The 24,016-nt window shown below is 41.3% G+C and overlaps 1 protein-coding gene across 2 annotated transcripts in view; it reads right to left on the bottom strand.

Annotated features, from left to right (window-relative positions):
* LOC109459446 (KRAB domain-containing protein 5) overlaps positions 1 to 24,016 on the bottom strand; it is a 52,052-nt gene that overhangs the window by 10,525 nt on the left and 17,511 nt on the right. The window contains exons 6-7 of one of the 2 annotated variants that reach the window (XM_074315926.2): positions 9,165 to 9,249; positions 5,850 to 7,123 (exon numbers count right to left, since the gene is read on the bottom strand). In XM_074315926.2, the coding sequence (XP_074172027.2) occupies positions 9,187 to 9,249 (63 nt within the window). In that variant the 3' untranslated portion in view covers positions 5,850 to 7,123; positions 9,165 to 9,186. Of the gene's footprint in view, positions 1 to 1,914; positions 5,813 to 5,849; positions 7,124 to 9,164; positions 9,250 to 24,016 lie in introns of those variants that run through there. The other variant, XM_088800578.1, reaches the window with a different exon arrangement.

The following is a 24,016-nucleotide window of genomic DNA, read 5'->3' as shown; positions in this document are numbered from 1 at the left end:
AGTAAGTAAGGAGGGTGCCTGGTTTAGAAGATGATGAGTTAGGTTGATGGTCCGGAGGAGATAAGGGGGTAATGGTAGGGAAAGTGTTATGAGAGAGAAAAGTAATATTATGAAGGTGCCTCTGGAGTTGAGTATGTCCCCTCTGGAGTTGAGAAGACGGGTGATGGAATCCCACAGGTAATCAAAGTTTCCTTGGAGGTAAGTGTTGAAAGGAGGGCTAAAATTGACCTGTGGAGGTTAAGGGGAAAGGTGGAGATAACTGAGAGGATTTGGAGGCGGAGCGAAGGAACCAGGAGTGAGGTTGAGGGTGTTTGGTTCATGCAGCGAGGACAGGGACGGGGCAGGGGTCATCATTCATGAGTTTCCCGGTTTTTCCTCAGGAATCTTGTGAAGTCGAAGCCAGGTGGGGCTCAGGACTGAGCTGTGATATCGTGGAGCCTGACTGGTCCTGTGCAGTGGCAGGACAGGTGGTTCAGCCATTTTTTCAGCCTAGAGAAGTGAAACCAGGAGGGGTGATCCAGCAGTTTGGCTGCATGGGGGTGGTGAGAAGGACACGGAGGGCCCTTCCCCCCATGGTCATAAGTCTGAGGGGTTGAGGTCTTTGAGAAGGACCCAGTCTCCTGGGGCTTTTCTCCTGGGAAAGGAAGAGAGGAAGTGTCTTGGGGTCGGGGAAGAATGTGATCTGCATGTTCCCTAAGGATCTGCCGAACGAGACTAAGGGCTGGGAATTAGTTTTCCATTGGTGAGCTATTAGGAGGGAGGTTGTCTAGTAGGAAAGGTTTGCCATACATGAGCTCAAAAGGACTGAGGAAGGTGGGGTCCCGTGGGATGGTATGGATTTAATAAGGGAGATACAGTCAGACGTGATGGCCCTGTATGTGGGGGTGAGTTGGACTCCCAAGTAGATAACAGAGGACATAGAGAGTTGTGCCTTGTGTGGGGACACCTGGTAGCCCTTACTACCAAGGAAGTTAAGAAAGGTAGCGGTATGGCAGATAGAGAGTGAGACGGACTGCACAAAAGGAGATCATCCATGTACTGTAGGAGTGTGTTGGGAGTGAGGTTGAGAGAGGTAGGTCAGTTGCTAGGGCCTGATGGAAGAAATGGGGGCTGTCCCTGAACTCTTGGGAAGGACTGTTCATGTTAGTTGTCAGTAACATAGTGTGTTAGGGTTAGTCCAGGTAAAGGCGAAGAGGTCTTGGGAGTGAGGATGTAAGGGAATGGTAAAGAAGGCATCCTTGAGGTCCAGGACAGTGAAGTGAGTGGTATCAGGGGGATGTGAGAAAGAAGGGTATAGGGGTTGGGGATGATGGGATGCGTTGGGAGAATAGCTTGATTGATTATTCTGAGATCTTGAACGAGTCTATAGGATCAATCGAGTTGTTTGACGGGCTAGATAGGTGTGTTATATGGGGGGTAGGTAGGCCTGAGAAGACCCCTAGCTAGAAGTCAGTCGATGGTGGGCTGTAGGCCCTGTTGGTGCGTGAGAGAGGTGAGGTAGTGCAGATGGTTTGGCTAGATCACGCAGCTTGATCTTGACAGGACAGTGGTGTGAAGTGATAGAAGGCGTGGAGGGTCCCAAATAGGATCAACAAGGACAGAGGTATGGAGATCTGTATCGGGGTGTCAGAGGGGGAGAGAGCAAGGAGGAGGATGGGTTCAGAGTCAGGCGGATGAAATTGAAAGGAGACTGAATTTGGAAAGAATGTCTTGCCCTAATATTCCTATATGAAATGAGGGGCAGAAACCCAAGTTATGAAGTGCGTAAGTTAGGGCAGGGGTATTTACAGGCTGTGAGATAAGGCCGTCAACCCCAACAATGGAGATGTGGGAAGGATGAGTAGGCCCCGAAAATTTGGGGAGGGCAGAGTAGGTGGTCCTTATGTCTATTAAGAAGGAGATTGGCTTACTTACCACCTGAAGAGTTACCCTGGTCTCCGCTGTTGTGGGGCAGGAGGGAACCGGGGGCCCTGGGCTCTGTCAGTCCTCTGTGGCTAAACTAAGAAGGCTAGGAAGGTTGAGGTCGGATCCTCCTGAGGAATGGGGGACGCTGGAATGACTGGGCTCCGAAAATCCGGGCAGCCATGTCTATTGACTGAACTAAATTAGGGGTGTTGAGCTGGAAGTCAAAGTTCCGATCCAAGGGGCTGAAGGTGGTTATAGAGTCCCTCATGCGGATGGGCTGGAAGCCGTGTACAAGAGTCATCTGCAGTTTAATAGACTCGATTCTGGAAGAGATAAACTTGACAAGAAGGTTAAAAAGACATGGTCCAAATAGGAGTAGCCCAAGGAGAATGAGAAGAGGAACAGTAAAGGTGAGAGACGGGATTATAACCAGGATCCCTAAGAGTGAGACGGGGAGCCCTGCTGGGGTGTAAGTAAAGATGAAACCTAGAGCTCGGAAGAGAAAGGTAATAAAGAGCAGATCCAGGAGTCTGGGGGTAATTATGAGTGCTTATCAGTCCGGGGAGAGTGACTTGTTTGTCTGTTCGAAGAGGAGCTTCAGGTCTTCAGTTGGCTCAAAGGAACAGAAGCAATAGTCTTTCTTTTGGGGGAGTCCTGTGGAGACTTTAATAAAACAGGTTTGATTCGAAGAGAAGGGAACCCGGCTGTGTGTAGTAGTTGTGATAGTAGTTGGGGTGCTTGGGAGCTCTGGGAAGGGTCCCTTCCATTTGACTGGGCTGTTAGAGACCCCTCCCCCTCTAGGCTTTTAACAGTACTTGGTTCTTACTTCACAACATTACAACTTTAATGGACTGTAATGTGCAGAGGAGTCGGCCTGGGGGAGGTGCCAGTCCTTACATTTTGAGTGCCTGCTGGACTTTTTCCCAAGTTAATAACATAGAAAATAACAGAATTGAGGTCAGAATCCAAAGCAATGGGCAGCAATTAGAGCTGGGGCTTAGAGGTCTCCTGACAAAACATTTTAGAGTCCCTTTTAAGTCTGTCTAAGGCATAGGCCAATGGTAAGGAACAGGCTGAGTAAAATGAGCCCAAATCTAGGGGCTTTTTGTTTTTACAACTGAGTAGGTTTTAGAGGAAATAAATAGGTCCAGAGTGAGTGGTCAAGAAAGAATAAATAATGGCTTCTATATTAATCAGGAAATTAACAGGCTGACCTGCCATGTCAAGGATCACCAACAATTCCACCCCTGTGATGAGAACAGCTTGGGAGCTGCTGAGAATTTCAGGCCCAACAGTGATAACAGCCATTTGTGGGGAGGGAGTTGGTCCCTGCTCCCTTCAGAACAGGGGGCAATCCCTCCTCCAGTGTCATTTTAGTTTGCACAGGGGCACGACTGCTTTGGAGGATTAGGACACTCCTTACTCCAATGGTCTGGGCCTCCATATCCAAAGCAGCCTCCTTTTATCAGTCGTTTCCTCTTCTGGGGTGCCCTGAGGTGGCTTCAGTCCTGGGTTGTCTATAACTAGCCAAAATTCTGGCCTGTCTCTGGCCTTGTCTCTAGTCTCACTGTTCCTTTACTATTTGTTTTTCCTGCCTCGGTTGTTAAAGATATTTAAACAAATTTCCTGGCCTTCTCTAGGTTCTATGGCTTTTCATTAAGATGCAACAATGGGTCAGAATTACTATAATTTCCTGTCAGGTGAGGGAAAATATTAGACCAAGCTTAATGAATTTACCCTAACTTATCTAGGTTTTTGGTAAAAACAGTCAAATTATTTTTTTATAGTTGCTTATGTCTGACATGAGAAGGGCACATGAACACCAACAGTCCTAGAATATAGAAATTTATATAACTATTAGCAAGACTTAGTTGTTAGATTTAGGTTTGTTTGTTTTTTCAGTAACCAAGGACCTGATTAAGATAACATAAACATAGAAATTATTGTGATGGCATATAATCATTTTTTTTAAGGTAGTAAACGTTTTATAATATTAGTAGTAGACCAGTAGTCTAACAAACTTTGTCTTACTTAGCAGAGAGAGAAAACTCAACTCGAATTTTGTATTAGGTTCATAACCTTAATTTTTATTGATAACCAAAAGCAAGTAATTAACACTTTCCCTGGTAAATCGAGGAATGTATTTTGTAACCTTCAAAAATATAGGCTTTTGTAATGAAATACATAATATATTCATTAACAGATCTTAATTTATCTTTTGACATTCTTGTGACAAGAAGCCAGAAATAGATAAACTCAGACCTATCCAATAATTGATACTGCAGTATTTCGTTATTTTGAAATACCTAAATAGTTAATAACTTTTATCAATTAACGCAACTTAGTAAAACCAAGAAACCAGCTTTAGTATCAACTATTTCCTTAGATCACGTGATCCTGAGTAGTAGTTGAGTTAGTTTTTATTAATTAATATAAGCTCTTAATCTCTTTATTTTTAGCTAATCTGATATTATAAACTGGTAATACCATCCGGAAGCAAAAACATTATAATATGTATAAAACACAGACAAGTATAGACCTTAGAGACTATATGTATAAACAGAACCACCAACAATTGTAGAGAGGACCTAAGATCTTGTAGTTGTCCTTACAACTTCAGGAGGCTGTAATAAGGAGTGGGGGGACTTGCCGCCTGGATTTAAAAATGCCTCTTTTACAATTGTCACCCCAATAAATTTAAAAAATTAAAAAAAAAAAGAGAGAGATAAAAGTGCCTCTTTTTTCCTCTTCAGTTATGTCAGCCTCAAGCAGAGACAGCAGCAGCCCTTTGTTTACATTTGAGGTTATCTGTGAGACTTTGAAAGTTACTGAGAGTTAGAGAAATCTTTTAAGACTTACTTTTGTCAAGTTCCTGAAAACAGAGTTGGTGTACCAATTTTAAATACACGACTTAGGGGGCTCACAGAAGGTATAGATACAGAGCTCCCGATCAGCTTGGTGTCTAAGACACAAATAGAAAAGGCAAAAGAAAACAGAAAAGACAGACCAGAGGCAAATGAAACTAATGAGTTACATAAACTAGTACTTACAGAACTAAATCCTCCTGAAATGAGGAGCTGGAGTTTGAGGGAGAAGGTTTAGGCTGAGGGGATAGTATGGTGTGGGGCAGAGGAAGAGGGGCCCAATCTTCAGCTGGGTCAAAGGAGGGATTTTTATCTGGAGGAGGAGAAGGCTTAGAGTGGGCTAGGAGAATTTGGAAAGTGTTGCAGGTTTGGCAGAGGGAGGGTCAAGCTCGAAGGGTGAAGAAGGCCTGGAGAGAGGGAATTTCTGACCATTTTCCGTTGCGGTGACAAAAGTTATCTAAATACCTGAGAGAGGTGTAATTAAAGGTCCCATTTTGGGGCCATTGAGAGTCATTATCTAGTTTATATTGGGGCCAAGTTGTGTTATAGTAGAAAATAAGTCGTTTGGGTCAGATCTCTCCCTTGAGCCCAAGGGTGTGTAAGTTGTGGAGGAGAAAACCAAGAGGTGTAGATTTGGCAGGGACCGAATGTGAGGTAGGTCCCCATGGTTCGCAGAGATAGAGTGAGAAGGGTGAAGGGAGAGCCTCCTATTAGGAGAACAGGAGGTGGCTTCAGCCAATCCCGGTGTTCATCCTCCACAGATACAGAGAGGGGAGATCACGCCTCAGAATGAGCGTCCTCAGACTGGGAGGATCTGGGCCCCCAGGCCTGGAAGAACCTTCTAGCCTAGCACTAGGACTTGCGGAAAACTGGAGAGTCAGAAGGTCCAAGGAGAGAATAGGAGGTCTCACTCACCCGGTGTGAGAGTCTGGCCTGATGTTGTCTGGGATGTCAGCAACGGAAGGGAGAAAGTCCCGAACCTCGTCCTTACCTTATGGCAGGTGCGGCAGGTGTGGGAGGGTAGCCAGAGAGCAGATCAAGGCCTGGGGGAGGGAGAAGAGAAAGAGAAGGGGCAATCCTATACTCTCTGGCCTAAACCCTCCTGGGTGTCTGCACCAAATGATAGGTCAGCCAACAAAGGAATGTGCACAGTCAGGCAAGTTAAGAAAGTTGATTAAGAGAAAGTCTATTTTATTAAAAAAAGTCTATCGGGCTGAACAATGATAGCTACCGCCTGGGCTGCACATAAAGGAGACTTGCAGCCCCGAGGGAGGGGTTGAGGAAGGTCTTATAGGGGCTGCGCTGACAGGGTAGCACTGTTTAAACAGAAAATGTTGACTGCCTGCAAGCCAGTACCTGTTTTGCAGAGTTTTCTATTATCGCAGGTTTGGCTCTGTCTGCAGGTGCAGGCCAACAGACATTTTGTTTTCTTGCAGACATAGTGCTGTCTGTAAGTCAAGGTCTCTGAGACCTAACATTTAGAGACCTAACATTAAGTCAAGGTCTCCAACATTCAGAAAGCTAACAGCTATGTGTAACAGTTTTAAGGTAAGAGCTTAGAGTTATATGAGTCACTTGTGTTGGAAACTCAGATGTTTTCCTCTTAACAAGTTGAAAACAGTTTACATCAAAAGCTGTTTTTCCCTGCTGGTTGCACGCAAGTACTGCTACTAAGATTAAAGCAACTGGGGGGAACTAGGATCTCGGTGAGGGGGTAGACGTGAGGAGGGGATGGGATCCGGGAACATCTCTGCAGTTAAAATTAATCTAAGCAGTTTAAGCAAGAACTGCAGTTGTCTGTGGGGATTACGAACTAGAATGTCAAATACAAAGCTCTCCCTGGGTAGAATAGGCAGTTTCATACTGACACCAACAGAACGGCATTTCCTTTTCTATTCCTCATTCACCACGGAGGCCAAGACTCAACACGGCTCAGTTCCAGAGATTTTTGTAGGGAGACTGTTACCAGCATTGGGGTTCTTGGGTTCCCCAAGATAGAAATCCAGGGGAAACCTGAGAAAATTTTCCAGACACATTTTATTAAGCTTATGCTTGAGCACAAGGTTGGCGGCCCAAAGAAAAGAAATGTCCTCCGAACTGACTAGGGGGCTGGCTCTGCCTGGCTGCTTTTATAAGTTTGGAACAAAAATGGGCTTGCAGGAAAGAGTGGGCTCTTTGAAAACAATGGGCTTTTTGAAAAAGGCAGGCTTCCTTTACTGCTATGTTGCCTGGTAATCATGCTCACTCCTCCAAACTGGCGCCAAGATGGTGCAGTGGTTAGTATGGCCACTCCAGGAAGATGGTAGAGTGGTCAAACCTTCAATAACTTCACATGCGGAGCAGTGGTTAGAAATCTGTATGGAAAAGTTTGGACAGGAGAAAATAATCAGCCACTTCTGCATTTTGTTTTAGGGGTGATAGGGTGGTGGCATTCTTGTGGTTGGCATATCCAGGGTTCCTCCTGGCCATCTGGCATTTTTTTCGACCCCTGGCCCAAGTCCCTGTCTCAACACTTCTGGGACATGAGACTTGAAGGACTAAGGCATGTGACACTTTAGGTCACTAAGTATTGCTTTTAAAAAAGAAACAACTTTTTGAAAATTTGTCATGAATTGCGTATATAAAATATTTGTTGTATTCCACACTTGAAATATATTACCTTCAGATACCTTTGAGATAAACTTGTTCACATCATAATATACTTAGGTCAATAATACCTAAATATAATGTAATTTCAAATTCATGATATGTTCTTTCAGAGAATAATTGGAAAGTTTATTTTTAATTTTAAAATTGTAATATATTTTACCATTTTTTTGTTTTCTATGTCTGAATGTTCTGTCAGGTGTGGATAACAAAGCTTGTAAAATATATAATCTTGATAAGACATTGAGACTTCTTTTCATCTAAAGAATCATTAATTTTGCAGTATTTTTAAGGGCATTGAGTAGGGAGGTATATTCTCTGTAAGATGAGCCCTAAAGAAAGTAAACTAAATTACTGAATATCCAACAACTTCTTGTCTACCCATAATAATTTTTAGGGCACTATCTGGCAGTCACCATCTTCTATGAAGTATGTTTTCTCTCATCCCTACTGGTGGAAGATTTCATCTATAGAAAAATGGCAAGTCAGTCTGTGTGCAACAGCAGAGCTCAGGGGAAGTGAGCTCAGTCCTGGGAACCCGGGAAAAGAGAGGGATGGGGGTAGGTTGTTTGCTTGCCTAAGAGCAGTTTATCTTCCAAAGTTTCAATTTATTTGAGTCCAAGCATTTCATTAAAATAATAAAACCAATAAAATGTTAGGGAAAAAAAACACTTTAAAGGTTTCAGAAACTGGTATCTGTTCTAAGGATACCAGAATAATGCCCTTTACAGGAAGTAACCTTTTAGAAATTTCTGTAGCATGTACAGTTATGCTCTAGTTGATCCCAAATCCTGCCAGCACCATTTCAGAATTGCCCCAGCAGACCGGAAAGGATCTATCAACTTGTATATTACAAGTTGAAAATTATTAAGGGTATAAATGATGCTCTTGAAAAGTTGAAAACTAGTTTTACTATTTGCATTTATTGTTCACATACTAGACATCCTGATTACATGTCTCTGGATGAGGTAGTGACATGGAACTTGGGAAGACAGAGGCTGCTTTGAGGTGATCATCCTCTGAAGGGATGTATACTCAGTCATGGATTAGAGACAGGGTGGAGACTGTGCTATCAGCAATGTTGGTCAGCAAGGATTATTTACGGGCCCCATCTGGTGCCCTTTCAGCTCTATAAACCAGGATTAAAGAGACTACATGTGTACTGATACATCAATGTGAACAAATGCCTAAGAAACTCTGGAAAAGAAGACTGATAGTGAAAAGTGGCTTTGCCTGATTTTATAAAGGCATTTGAAGTTAAACAACTGAATCAGTGTCTTTCTGACTCCAAAACAGGAATAATTTATAACGGAGTGGGAAGTTCAGTTTTAGAACTAAGGGATAGAGAGGGCTTTTAACACATAGTTTTATTTTTATTAAATTTGTTGGCGTGACACTAGTTAATAAACTTATATAGGTTTAAAATGTCTAATCATGTAATACATCATCTGTATATTGCATTGTGTGTTCACCCCCAAAGTCAAATTTCTTTCCATCACCATCTATTTGATCCAATTTACTCTCTTCTACCTCTCCCCATCACTTTATCCTCTGGAAACCACTAAACTCTTGTCTCTATCTATGAGCTTTTGTTTATTTGTTTGTCTTTTTTATTTGTTTCTTTCAGTTTTATAACCCACATGGCTGAAATCATATACCTCTTTACTTTTTCTGCCTTCATTTACTTAACATGATAATCTCAAGAACCATCAATGTTCTCGAGAATGGCATTATTTCACCTTTTCTTACCACAAAATGTACCACATCTTCTTTATCCAGTCATCTCCTGAAGGACATTACAGTTGTTTCCATCTCTTGGCCACTGTAAATAATGCTGCAATGAACATAAGGGTACATAGGTCGTTGCAGATAAATGTTTTCGATTTTGGGGGTAGATCCCCAGAATAGGGATTGCTGGGTCATATGATAATTCTATTCTGAATGTTTTTGAGGAAACTCCATACTGTTTTCCATAGAGGCTGTACCAATTTACCTCCCCATCAGTAGCGTATGAGGGTTCCCTTTTCTCCACAACCTCTCCAACACTTGTTATGACTGGCCTTGTCGATAATAGCCATGCTAAAAAGTGTGAGGTGGTATCTCATTGTGATTTTGATTTGCATTTCCCCAATAGCTAGTGAAGTTGAGCTTCTTTTCATATATATGTTGGCCATTTGTATATCTTCTTGGGAAAACTGTCTGTTCAGGTCCTCTGTCCATTTTTTAATTGGAATGTTTGTTTTTTCGTATGAATTCTTTAGATATTTTGGATATTAGTCCCTCATCAGAGGTTTAGTTTGCAAACATCTCCCATTTGCTTGGTTGACTATTTGGTTGATGGTTTCTTTTGCTGTGCACAAGCTATTTCCATTGATATAGTCCCATTCTCTTATTTTTGCTTTTACTTCCCTTGCTTTTAAGGTCAAATTCGTCAAGTTCTCTCTAAACCCAATGTCCATAAGTTTAGTACTTACCTTCCATGCAATTTATTGTTTCGGGTCGTTTATTTAGGTCTTTGATCCTTTTAGGGTTTTCGTGTATGGTGACAGATAGCAGTCTGGTTCCATTCTTCTGCATGGGGCTTCCCAATTTTCCCAGCACCATTTATTGAAAAGGCTGTTTTTTTCTCCATTGCATGCTTTCAGCTCCTTTTTGCAAAATCATTTGCCCATATATATGTGAATTTATTTCTGGGTTCTCAATTCTGTTCCATTGGTTTTTGTGTGTGTGTGTTTGCCAATACCATATTGTTTTGATTATTTTCACTTTGTAGTGTAATTTGAAGCCAGGGAGTGTGACACCTCCAGCCTTGATCTTTTTTCTCAGGATTGCTTTGGCTCTTTGGGATTTTTTGTGATTCCATACAAATCTGATGATTTTTTTGCTCTTTTGCTTTTCAAATTGCTACTGGGATTTTGATGGGGATTGCATTAAATCTGTATATTGCTTTGGGTTATATGGCCATTTTTAACTATGTTGATTCTTCCAATCCATAAACATGGAATATCTTTCCACTTCTTTGTGTCTTTTTCAACTGCTCTTAATAATGTCTTATAGTTTTAAGTGTATAGGTCTTTCACATCCTTGGTTAATTTTATTCCTAGGTATTTTATTCTTTCTGTTGCAATTGTGAAAGGATATTTTTTTCATTTCATTTTGTGAAATTTTATTGTTAGTACATAGGTATGCAATGGATTTTTGTACATTGATTTTGTATCCTGCAACTATACTGTATTTGTTCATTTTTTCTACTAGTGTTTTGTTGGAGTCTTCAGGTTTTCTATATAAAGAATCATGTCATCTGCAAAAACTTCTTCATTCCCAATTTGGATGCCTTTTATTTCTTTCTCTTGCCTGACTGCTCTGGCTAGGACTTCTAGTACTATGTTGACTAACAGTGGTAACAGAGGGCATCATTGTCCTGTGAGTGACCTTAGAGGAAAAGCTTTCAGTTTTGCATCTTAAAGTGTGACATTAGCTGACAGTTTGTCGTATATGGCCTTTATTATGTTGAGGTACTTTCCTACTATACCCATTTACTAAGTGTTTTTATCTTAAATGGATGCTGTATCTGGCCAAATGCTTTTCTGCATGTATTGATATCATTATATGATTTTTATCCATAATTTTGCTTATGTGGAGTATCACATTGATTGAATTGCATATGTTGAACCATCCTTGCACCCCTGGAATGAGCCCCACTTAATTGTGATATATAATCCTTTTAATGAATTGTTGTATTCAATTTGCTAGTATTATGTTTCAGAGTTTTGCACCTGTATTCATCAGAGATATTGCTCTGTAGTTTTCTTTTTTTGTGTTATCCTTCCCCAGTTTTGGTATCAGGCTAATGTTGGCCACATAAAATGAGATAGGAAATAATTGCCTCTTCAATTTTTTGGAAGCATTTAAAAGGAGAGGTATTAAATCATCTTTAAATGTTTGCTAGAATTCACTTGTGAAGCCATACGGTCCTGCACTTTTGTTTTGGGGGAGGTTTTGAATGATGATTGTTTCAGTTTCCTTACTGTTGATCAGTCTATTTAAATTTCTCCAGTTCTTCATGATTCAGTCTAGGAAAGTCATACGTTTCTAAGAAACATTGTCTGTTTCTTCTAGTGTATTGAATTTGGTGGTATATAGTCTTTCACAGTATTTTTGTATGATCCTTTGTATTTCTGTGGTAACCTTCATAACTTCTCCAATTTCATTTCTGATTCTTTTGTGTCTTTTCTTTTTTTTTTTCTTAGTGCATCTAGGCAGGGGGGGTTGTCAATTTTATTAATCTTTTCAAAGAACCAGCTTTTAGTTGCATTATTTTTTTCTATTGTCTTTCTATTCTCTATTTCATTTAATTCTGCTCTAATTTTTATTATTTCCTTCCTTGTGCTGACTTTGGGCTTAATTTGTTCTTTTTTTAGCTTTTTAAGATATAATATTACATTATTTATTTAGGACTTTTCCTATTTCTTTAGATAGGCCTGTAATGATATAAATTTCCCTCTAATCACTGCTTTCCCAGAATCCCCCAAATTTTCTATTTTCCTTTTTATTTGTTTCTATGTATCTTTTGACCTGTCCTTTTATTTCTTGTTTGACCAAGTCGGTCTTTAGTAGCATGTTATTTAATCTCCACATACTTCTATTTGTCTCGCTTTCGTTTTGCAGTTTATCTCCAATTTCAAAACATTGTGGTCAGAGAATATGCTTGGTATGATATCAATCTTCCTAAATTTGTTGAGGGTTGTTTAGTGTCCCAACATATGGTCTATCCTTGAGAATGTTTCATGTGCACTAGAGAAGAATGTATAATCTGGTGTTCTGGGATGAATGGCTCTGTAAATGTAGGTTAGGTCCATTAGTTTAATGTGTCATTTAAGGCCAATATTTCCTTATTTTCTGTTTGGATGATCAGAATGGTGTATTTACCTACCCTACTATAAATGTGCATTATTAAGTTTCTCCCTTTAGTTCTGTTAGTAGTTAATTTGTATATTTTGGTGCTCCGTGATTAGAAGCATATACATTGATAAATGTTATGTCTTCTTCGTGTACTGTCCCCTTTATTATTATGAAATGCCCGTCTTTGTCTCCTTATCTTTTTTACCTTGAAGACTGTTTCATTAGCTATAAGTATGGCTACAACTGTTTTCCTCTGAATGCCATTTGCTTGGCGTACCATTTTCCACCCTTTCATATTGAGCCTCTATTTGTCTCTTGAAGGCAACATATGGTTGAGTTTTGTTTTTTTATTCAATCTGCCACTGGTTGCCTTTATATTGGTGAGTTCAGTTCATTTACACATAGGATGATTACTGATATGAGGATTTCCTATTGCTATTTTATCTTTTGTTTTCTGGTAGCTCAATGTCTCCATTGTTTCCTTGCCCTTGTGTTTCTTTCCATTATTTTCAGTTTGGTCGTATTCTATGATTATTCCTATGTTTCCTTTTTTAAATGTCATTTGTGTCACTTCTGCATGTTTTATTTGTCTGGTTACCATTAAGTTTATGTAAAAGAAAGTTTCGTATCTATAACATCTATATCTATAGATATAGATATGGATACACATAGATAAAATATCTATATTTGGTAGTCCATTTTTTCTGCATGTATCTTATCTCCATTCCCTTTTGCAAATTCAGACCTTTACCCCTTTCCCTTTTATGTTTTTCTTGTTACCAATTATCCCTATTTATGCTGTGAATTCATTTTCAAGTTGTAGTCACTATTGTCTTCTAGTCTTTTTTTAAAAATATTTTTACCTCCTTTAACCTTTATGTTATATTTAAGTGCATAGTGTCCTACTCTGAAGAGTGGTTGCCATTTCCCATTTCTGTTACACATCTTACTCATAATTTTACGTACTTTTGTCTTTTAGTTTCAGGTATAATAACCCACTTCAGTATTTCTTGTAATGCAGGCCTTGTAATAGAAAATTCCCTCAGCTTTTGTTTGTCTGGAAAGGTCTTTATTACTTATTCATATATAAGGACAGCTTTGCTTGATACATTATTCTTGGCCAGTAATTTCTCTGTTAATTGTTTGAATATTTTATTCCACTTTCTCCAAGCATGTAGAGTTTCTGCCAAAAAATTTGATGATAATCAAATAGGAGTTCCTTTATAGGTTACCATCTCCTTTTCTTTGGCTGTCTTGAGAATTAATTTTGTCATTAATTTTTGACAATTTTAATATAATGTGCCTTGGAGAAGGCCTTTTTGAATTGAGATAATTGGCTCTCCTGCTGGTGTCTTGGATTTGAGGATCCAGTTTTTTTCATAGCTTCGGGAAGTTCTCACTGACTATATGTTTGAATAGGCTGTTCCCTTCTCCCTCTCTTCTCCTTCTGGTATATCCACTATTCTCATATTGCTCTTTCTGATAGAGCCTGATACCGTGTTTCCCCAAAAATAAGACCTAACTAGAAAATAAGCCCTAGCATGATTTTTCAGTATGACATCCCCTGAACATAAGCCCTAATGCGTCTTTTGGAGCAAAACTTAATATTAGACCCAGTCTTACTTTCGGGGAAACACAGTAGTTCCTGTAGAGTTCTTTCATTTTGTGTCTCTCTCTCTTCCATCATCTCCAGATTTTTCTGTTTGAAATCAGTTAATTCTTTCCTCCATCTGGTCAGCTCTGTTTCATAAGCTGGCTTCTTTATTCTTCATCTTCTTTATTGAGTTCTTCAGCTCCAGAATTTCTATTTGGTTCTTTTTTAAAATTTCAATCTGTTTGGTAAAGTATTCCATTTCTTCATTGATTTTATTTCTGAGTTCATTAAACTGCCTGAACTTTCTTGCATTTTGTTTTTCCATAACTGCAATCGTGAATTCTCTGTCAATTACATCATATATGTCCATCTCTTATTTCCTGGAGATTTTTCATTTTCTTTCTGAGCTGTCTTGTTACCCTGGATTTTCTGGGTATTTGATGGATTATTTCTCTGCCATGACATTTATGAGAGTGACCTCTGCACCAGATTGATAAGAATATGTCTTTCTCTTTTGTTTTCCAGTATGTGGTGTGGGAGCACAGTGTTTTATTTCCTCTTGCACACCTCCAGCTTCTTGGATCTCTGCTAGGTAGTGCAACATGCCTTGTATTCCCCCAGGAGGTGGGCTTCCCCTCTGTGACCAGGTCACCGCAGTAGGAAGGCACCAACCCCATGGGAGAATGTGGATGGCAATGGGGTTTGAGTTCCTGAAATCCCTGTGCTGCCCATGCAGCCAGAAGCAGTGTTGCACTCTCTGAGGTGTACCAGGTGCCCCCACTAGGATTAGCCATGAAGGGTAGGGGAGGGTGGGCTGGGAGAGACCTCTGGTGTGATTGTGGCTTTGTTTTCCTCCAAATAATGGCAACTTCCAGAGGTCAGCTGCCTTACCTGTGTATCTCTACCTGTCACTGGGATTAGCTGCAGTGTTGGTCTGCCCCTCAGGAACTGTCTCTCAAGTTCTCAGGGCAATAGATATTTGCTTTGTAATAGGACACCCACTACCACTATTTCTTCTGGGGCCTGCTGCTGGCTCTGGGAGGGTGGAGGTTGGCAGCCAGGCCCCATGGCTTTGTTTTCTGCCTGGCAATGAAGGCTACTAGAATGCAGCTGTCACACTTCTGTATAAATCTCTGCCCCATTTGCTGGATTCAGACATTATTAAATTCTGATCATTCAGATAGGAATGGTCAGGGCTACAGAGTGCTTCTGCAGCGTGATTCCTCCTCTCTCATGAGACCCACAGGAAGGACCGGGCTGCATCCGCAGCACCCATCTCTTCCTCCCGTTTGCCTGATTCACCCTCCTTCAGATGTTTCAACACTCGGTTCTCTCAGATGTGCATTGCACAGGGAATCCTTGTTCAATTATAGATGTTCAACTTGTTGTAACTTCATGGGAGAAATCAAGGGGACCTTTCACACCACCATTCTTCTGCTGTCACTCCATGATTAGCTCTAAAATGTAAATTAAACCTAATTTTCTAACAGTAAACATTCCGTATTCACTGCATTTCCATCTCACAAAAACCCTGGTGTTCATTTAGGGCAGGGGTGTCAAAACTGCAGCCTGTGGGCCAACTGCGGTCCACAATCCATTGTTAATTAGCCCGCAGCAAATTCCAAAAATATATTTAGTTTACTTAAATAAACCAGGTGAGGCAATATGTACTTCACCTCGAGTGAGTAGCCCGGCTGTTTGTGTATTTTACCGCATATGGCCCTTGGTAAAAAACGTTGAAAAAACTTTTGACACCCCTGATTTAGGGACTCTCATTCAGCAGGTGTTTGAAATAAAAATGGTTATATTTGAGGCAAGACCTTGGAGCTATGTAGGAGCTAACTGTAAGAGGTAAAACTATAAAACTCTTAGATGAAAACTTAAGGTTAAATCTTCATGACCTTGGCTTTCGCAGTGGATTTTTCGGTATGACACCAATAGCAAATGAGAGAAACATGAAGATAAATTGGTCTTCATCTAAATTGTTTGTGCATTAAAGGACACTATCGCATGAATGAAAACACAGTCTACCGAATCGGAGAATATAACTGCAAATCACATATTGGTAAGGGTCTACTATTATCCATGATATTTGATGAATTCCTACAACTCAACAACCAAAATAAAAAACAAACCAGTTAGAGTGGGCAAAGAACTTAAATATACACTTGTTCATAGAAGATATACAAGTGGTAAAAACAAAGCAAAACAAACAAACAAACAAAAAAACATAAAATGATGTTCACCAAAATTACTCATTTGGAAAATTCAAAATCAAAATCACAATGAAGGATCATTTGAATCCCACTAAGATGACTATAGTACAACAGAAAATAACACGTATTTAAAGATGTGGAGAAATTAGAATTCTGATACATTATTGATGAAATGGTGTAGCTGCTGTGGAAAATTGTGTGGCATGGGCGGAACAAATTTAACTATATTATCTAGTAATTCCCCTCCTGCGTTGGTGCAAAAAAGAATAGAAAACAGGTATTCAAACACATATTTGTACACAAACTTCACAGCAGCACTATTAACATTAGACAAAAGCTGGGAACAACTGAAATGTCCATCAATTGATGAATGAATAAACGCAAAGTGTTATAGTTGTACAATAGATTATTCAGCCATAAAAAATGAATTTCTTCCTGATGCACATGACACCATGGATGAAACCATGACACCACCGAAAACATTATTCTATGTGAAAAAGCCAGACACAAAAGGTCACATTTCACACGATTCCATGTACACGCAATGTCCTAAGTAAGAAAATCCATAGAGATACAAAGGATATTAGTGGTTTACAGAGAGTGCAAAAAGGGGGAAATGGGAAACAACTGCTTCGTGTAAAGGGTTTCCGTTGTGTCACATAAAAATATTTTAGAAATGATATTTGTACAAAATTCTAAATGTACTAAATGCCACTGAATTGTACTTTCACATGCCTAAACTTATATTATTTCAATTTCACTCCATTAAAAATAGGCATATGTAAAGGCCTCAACATTATCTACATGGATCAGTCAAGACACTGGCTCTGGACAGGTTAATTTCTGTGTCTCTCTGATTCTCTACTTTTCTGTCACAATGTGAACTCTCTCCTTGTCCACTGGTGAACTGTGTTTTCCTCTCAGGGGGGGTTGACACTCAAGGATGTGGCCATAGAATTTTCTCAGAAGCAGGAATGCCTGGACCCTGCTCAGCGGGCCTTGCCAGGGACGTGAAGTTGGAGAACTGCAGGAAACTGCTTCTCTCTAAAAATCGGTAACTCTGTTATCTCTGCATTTTCCCTTGTGAGTTTCTTGGGGGCCACTGACTTCCTTGTCTGCATTTCAAATCAGTTTGTGAGAGAGCCACTGAAGCTGTTTTGGTTGGGAAGGAAGTGTTCCTCATGGGGCATACTGACTCTAGACTCCCCCATCATGATTTCTGCACACTTCATGCTTGATTAGTGCCGGGTGAGTGGTGTTAGGAGTCAGGAAACCTTATGGAAAAGTTTTAGGAACATCTGATTCTGTGTTTCACCTGCATGCTTTTGATTCAGTAGTTGTGGAAGAGACCCAGCTCTCTGCAAACTTGAGACAGTCAGTTGAGCAATTTCTGAAATACTTTCTTAGACCCATCTCTAATATTGTTTCTTCTCAGCTGGACAATGTACTGTGAACGTGTTCTGGAAAAGCACAGCATATCATGTTCCATTTTTCTTTATAAATTGAAATCTCTTCTGAGCTAATTTTGATCTCTATATTGCAACAAGGAAAGAAGCCCTGGACCTGTAAAGAGAGGGGAAAATAGGGGGAAATCCAGACAGGTGGGAATGAATGGAGACATGAACACAAGGAAGAGGTCACATGGGCACAGAGTAAGCCACTCCACTGCTGGTGGGGAAAGTCTCCTCAAATGGGAAAGATCTGTGGGACCTAAAAGTTTATTTCTTAGGAGCTCTCAGAGGAAGTCGTCTTCAATTAACACTGCTTTCATGAATGAGTGAATGTTTCCTACACATAACCTTACTCAGACACCACTGCCCTCTCTGTCCCCTCTCAAGAGGCACACAGTGAGCAGAGAATGTCCTCTCTTGAGAAGCTGCTATGTGACCTTCACTGGGAACGAGTATTTGTGTTGAGATGGAGAGTTGCGTGTACCGGACTCAGGTGAGCTTCCTTTCTCGGGCTTCATGCTGCTGGAAATGGGGTCTTAAGGCACCCACCTTAGTAGTCGTTAAAAAGGCAAATTAACTGGCCTCACCTCACACATGGGGAGGTATAACATGAGTGTGGGGACCCCAGAATCTGTTTTTCTGGGATGCTCTGTGGTTTGTAAGTGCATGAAAGTTTGATGAGCTATGGTTAGCAAAGTCATTATAAGCCTGGAGTTCCTGATGGCATCCCGTGTGGTTTTACAGCTACCATCTCCTGTATCCCACCCCCAGAGTGTCAGTCAGTCTGTGGCAGGGCACAGCATCAACGATATCTTCATGGAGTAGCCCAGGATATTTTACTGTGTGGCCAGGGTTAAACACTGGGAGGACCCAGGGCCATTTCTGTCAACTGGATTCAGGGTCTCGCCCAGGAGGAAACCTCCATGGGTGGGGCAGGGGGGGACTGCTCTGCCTAGGATTCGATAGGGGAGTCAGTATAACCCACACTCCCTAGATTGTAGCAAATTTACAGGTTATCTGTAGCAGGCAAGGAAACCCAAATATTGGGGAGGGGAAACTCACATTTTGGCCTCCATGTAGGAACTCCAGATGTGAACAGATTTTCTCAGGCCTCCAAAAGCAATGAAAGTACAGTGAGACCATGAAGGCCCTCACTGGCCATGGGGAGGCCTTTGGCTCACATTCGGAGTGTGCTGGAAGGTCCCTTGAGCAGAAGGAGAGGTATTAGAGGATGTGGGAGTAGGATCAGAGTACGACAGGATACGTTCCTCTGTGACAACAACAGAAAGAACCCTGGGCTTCTCAAAATCATTTCCATTGAAGCACATCTTCCCAAACCACACTTTAAGGTGTGCATCCCCCTTGAATCTTGGCCCTGTCATCTGTGTCATTTGCTTTGTTCATTCCCACTTACCTGGGTGGAAGCGAGTGTGTGTTCTGAGTATCTTCCCTTTATGGAGCTTTTTCTTCGCTCCAAAAATTGACAAGATCTTGATTTGAGACAGTGACACGTTTATCAGGAAAAAAGGAACATGATTCTTCCTGGGGACTCTACAATTTCCACTCAGCATTGTGCTCAGTAGAGAAGAGAGGACATTATAGAAGAATATAGAAAAAAATTTCCCCAGTTTACTGACAGCCCCTTTATAACGCTTAGTAAGCACATTCAATTTACAGATCTGAGCTCCACATCAAAGTACTAATATGGAATCAAACATAAGGCGTGGAAATTGAGGTTTAAGATTCAGGCAACAATACTTTATGACAATGAATTTCTATGATTATCCTTAACGTAAAGTGAAGGATGCAGATCACTTCACAAAAAGGGAAAGTGAAGGTCAATATAAAACACTATGGAGATTTTTTTTATTAAAGTTTTTTTTTTTATTGGGGAAGGGGAACAGGTCTTTATTGGGGAACAGTGTGTACTTCCAGGCCTTTTTTTCCAAGTCAAGTTGTTGTCCTTTCAATCTTAGTTGTGGAGGGTGCAGCTCAGCTCCAGGTCCAGTTGCCGTTTCTAGTTGCAGGGGGTGCAGCCCACCATCCCTTGTAGGAGTCGAACCAGCAACCTTGTGGTTGAGAGGATGCGCTCCAACCAACTGAGCCATCTGGGAGCTCAGCGGCAGCTCAGCTCAAGGTGCTGTGTTCAATCTTAGTTGCAGGGGGCACTGCCCACCATCCCTTGCGGGACTCGAGGAATTGAACTGGCAACCTTGTGGTTGAGAGCCCACTGGCCCATGTGGGAATCGAACCGGCAGCCTTCGGAGTTAGGAGCATGGAGCTCTAACTGCCTGAGCCACCGGGTCGGCCCCATTATGAAGATTTTACACCAACAAACCCCAAACAGCTTCCTTCAAAGAGGGTCACAAATTCAGTCATGCAAAGTAGAATCTCCCAAGAAACACTGTACAAATGAAAGAAACTGAACCGTGTGGGTGGGGTAGGACTTCTGCAAACGTCCTTCTGGCAGGGAGACAAGGTTCCTGGAGTTCTCCAACATCACGGTCCAGGTTCAAATCCTACTGAGAAGCCCAGGCATTCCCACTGCTCCTGAGAGAATTCTAAGGCCACATCCCTCAATATCTCAGTCCCTGCAGTAAATAACACATTTACCAAGTGGCCATGAACACAGTTCAAAACTTGACCAAAAATGGAAACAGAGTTAAGATAAGTGATTTTGACTCAGGTGAGTGACCTGAAATATAAAACTAGATTATTTCAACACGGTAAAATTCTCTAATATTTTTGCTAACTGAAAAAAGCGAATGGCATCCATGTAAAAACCCACCATAGGTAATCCACTTTGGGGAAGGTAAAATATGTAATTAAAGCATCAACACAGGCACACATATTTTTGAGTGTGTATATCCCATACAAGCAACTCATGGTGACTTTGAAGTGTATTTCTCAAATTATAACGTGCACAGCAATGAATTGGAGATCTTATTACAATGCAGGTTCCAATCCAGTAGTTGTGGGGTGAGGCCTGTGTTCTCCATTTCTAACAGGCTGGACACTCATGCTAATACCTCAGGTCCTAGAGTCACATTTTCTGTATCAAAGAGGCAAAACCTGATAGGAAGAATTCATTCATGACTTTGAACCGAGGCTGTCACTGCAATTACAGGTTCTCATATAATAGCAAAAAGGCTGAACAATTCTTTGTGAACATTTAATATACTACTCATTGTTCCATCAGTTTTTCATAAATTAATGCATAAAACTAACAAAAAACTAATCTGAGAACAATATTATTGCTTTTCTTTTATAAGAATATTTGTCTGATATCCAGCAAATGGTACAACCTGGGATTTTATGTAGTTTTTCTGACTTAGAATTTATTTAAAAGGAAGATATATACAAGGCCAATACACAGAGAAAATCCTAAACGAATAATCACAGCAGATTTTGTCACTGGGAAGTAATGGAAACAAGATGCTGAAATGAATTGACCAAAAAACTTTTACATTTTATGCACACATCCATATCTTTAAAAAGTAACTATGGGGACGACCTGGTGGCTCAGGCCGTTGGAGCTCTATGCTCCTAACGCCAAAGGCTGCCGGTTCGATTCCCACATGGGCCAGTGGGCTCTCAACCACAAGGTTGTGGGTTCAACTCCTTGAGTCCAGCAAGGGATGGTGGGTTCCGCCGGTTGCCAGTTCAACTCCCACAAGGGATGGTGGGCTGCGCCCCCTGCAATTAACAATGGCAACTGGACCTGGGGCTGAGCTGCGCCCTCCACAGCTACAATTGAAAGGACAAGAACTTAACTTGGAAAAAATCCTGGAAGTACACACTGTTCCCCAATAAAGACCTGTTCCCCTTCCCCAATAAAATCTTTTTTAAAAAGTAACTATGTACATGGTAAAAAGTGACACAGTGGAAAAGTTGTAATGTCACTGAAATTAAATATTTTCAATTGCATAAAATTATACATCTATTTGTGGATAAAGCTTTTTGTATTTTAAAAACACTATGGACACACCCAATGACGTAAACTCATAAAAGGCATTATTTATGAGTGTGTACTTCACTGAAAATATTTAGTTATCATTGTGCTGAGTTGTATCTTAGAATTTTAAGACACATGAACATCTATTAACTGTATGAATCTATTTTCTTCTTCTGATAATACAATGACATCATGGAGAAGAATGTATCAGACATGACTTTGGAATAAAATGGAAATATAAAGAACTGAGGCCTGACTTAGAACCTCTAGTTGTAAAAAACAGTAACTCTAATAAACAAAGGTCAAAGCCTTTATTTTCCAAAGCAAACAACAAAGACAAACTCAGAAGAAAGGAGTTTCCAGAGTAAATGTCATTCTTTATACACAACACTCAGTAAATCCCCCAAACTCTTAGTGAAAATAGGAAAACTGTTACCATTATAGAGGAAGAATGGGGCATACAGGACCTAAATCAAGTGGATGAAGGTAACATCAGCTATGAGAGGACAAATTGGTGTGAGCTGCCTGATGCACACAGATGAACATATCACCTATCTTGTTATCATTGGGGAAAAGTGAATTAGGATATGAATCTAATCACAAGGAAACAGACTCTTGAAGTACATTTCAAGCCACATGTAACTCCCATCTGCTAACCTTTAGTTTATTTTTAATAATAAGTCTTTCCTTAGCACTCTAGACAGCAGGACTCTCTTTCTATCCTATTTGTGCATTTTCTGAATCCTGGTCTCCAGCAGAGCTGATGGATCATCTAGATAGGAGCTAAACATGAAATGTCCTCCTTCACTGATATCCCAGGACCCGACCTCATCGCCAGTGCAAATCTTGGCTACCAACACATTCCTGTGTTGGACTGTCACAAAGGGAACACCTTTAATAGTTGCAGATGGATTTATGTCACAGAAAGGACGGCGTGAAGAGTGCCTCTTGAAATCTTCCCTGAAATTTACAACAAATTGAACAGCTATAATTCCACAAACGACTCCCTGCATGGCACACAGGCAAGCCTGAGACATGCAATTGGAACCATCTAAAGGTGTGAAAATCAGGTGAGCAGGGGAGGAGGGAAGTAGGAAGTGCAGACGCAGGCTTCAGAATGCAGACTGGAGTTCAGAGCTCCCTGTATTCCAGAGCTTACTACAGTCGCAGGAGAGGGAAGAATTCAGACTGCTAGTGCTCCCCTTATAGCCCACAGTCCCGCCTGTGGGATCAACATATAACACAGCTGAACCCAACATGAGGAAAGGGTGAGAATGGCAGTTTAAACCCTCACTGCCTAGCAGAGGATGGAAAACATAGGCACGGAGCCTGGTCGACACCTCGCTACACTCCCAGAGCTCACCTCAGTTTGCCCCACATCCACCCTCCCAGTGCTAACATAGGTTTTCTTTTTTCTTTTTTTTAAGCAAGGCACAGCTCAGAGTGGCCCATGAGGGAATTGAACCAGCAACCAACTGAGCTAACCGGTCACCCCCCCTCCCAGTGCTAGAAGCAGAACAGTAGCAGTAGCAGTGTCAGATCAAAAGAACAGCATATTTGCAGTTCTGAGAACTGCAGCCCGCAGCCAGGGACTCACAGACCAATTAATTCTGTGAGCAAAAGGGAGGGGACTGTAGGGGCAAGACAACTCTGCAGGTAGTCACCATTGCTCACAGCCACCTCTCACACCTCCCACCCCCAACACCCCCACCTATCTGGGCGGATCCCTGCAGGAGTAAACAGAGCCACTGAAACACACAGGTTGAATCTGGTTGCAGGAAGAGCTTTGGGACTTCAGAAGCTCTCTATATCCCCCAAGGAGGTAGTGCCCTGAGACCCAGGAGACCGGCTCACAGATCAGAAGCCCACCTTCCAGGGAAACCCCCATACACACACACACATCGTGTGAGAAGACAGAACAGTGCAAGAGAAAATATAAAGCTACAGCATGAGAGAGAATAAAACGCTGCAGTGGGAGAGAAAATAAAACATTCCACCAGCACCTACTGGAAAACAAAAGACCTTGTCCTATCAAACTGTTACAGAACCCACTCCTGTAAATGCCCAGAGAGAGAAATAATAATTCATTAATTGCCATGAATAACTGTTGCCTTACAGCTGCCAGACCATTTGTTCCCCCGTGCTCTTCCCAGGATTTCACAAGGGAGTGTCTCAGCACACTAAGGCCCGATGGAGAGATATCGGAAAAGCTCCTTTGAGGGGAAGTCTCAGCAAACTAAGACCCGATGGAATCATATCGGTCCCTCCCCTTCAATGGACTCCTTGGAGTTGTGCGTGTGTGAAGGCAAAGTACAAGCTGGAACACAATGGGAACTTTCGGAAAGACGGCCAGCAGGCTACGTAACACACAGATCTTGAGATTAACAATCTTTTACCTCCTTGGAAGTTAACCAATAAAAGCTATGTGTTGGCCCAATTCGGGGCTCAGTCCTTGAGGCTTGAGTCCCTTGGCCCCGCTTGCA

Source organism: Rhinolophus sinicus, chromosome 8 (assembly GCF_057876585.1).
Source record: "Rhinolophus sinicus isolate RSI-liver-muscle chromosome 8, RSI-T2T, whole genome shotgun sequence".
Lineage (NCBI taxonomy): Eukaryota > Metazoa > Chordata > Mammalia > Chiroptera > Rhinolophidae > Rhinolophus > Rhinolophus sinicus.
The sequence above is the reverse complement of the archived record's forward strand: the minus strand, read 5'-3'. Positions and strand labels throughout refer to the sequence as shown.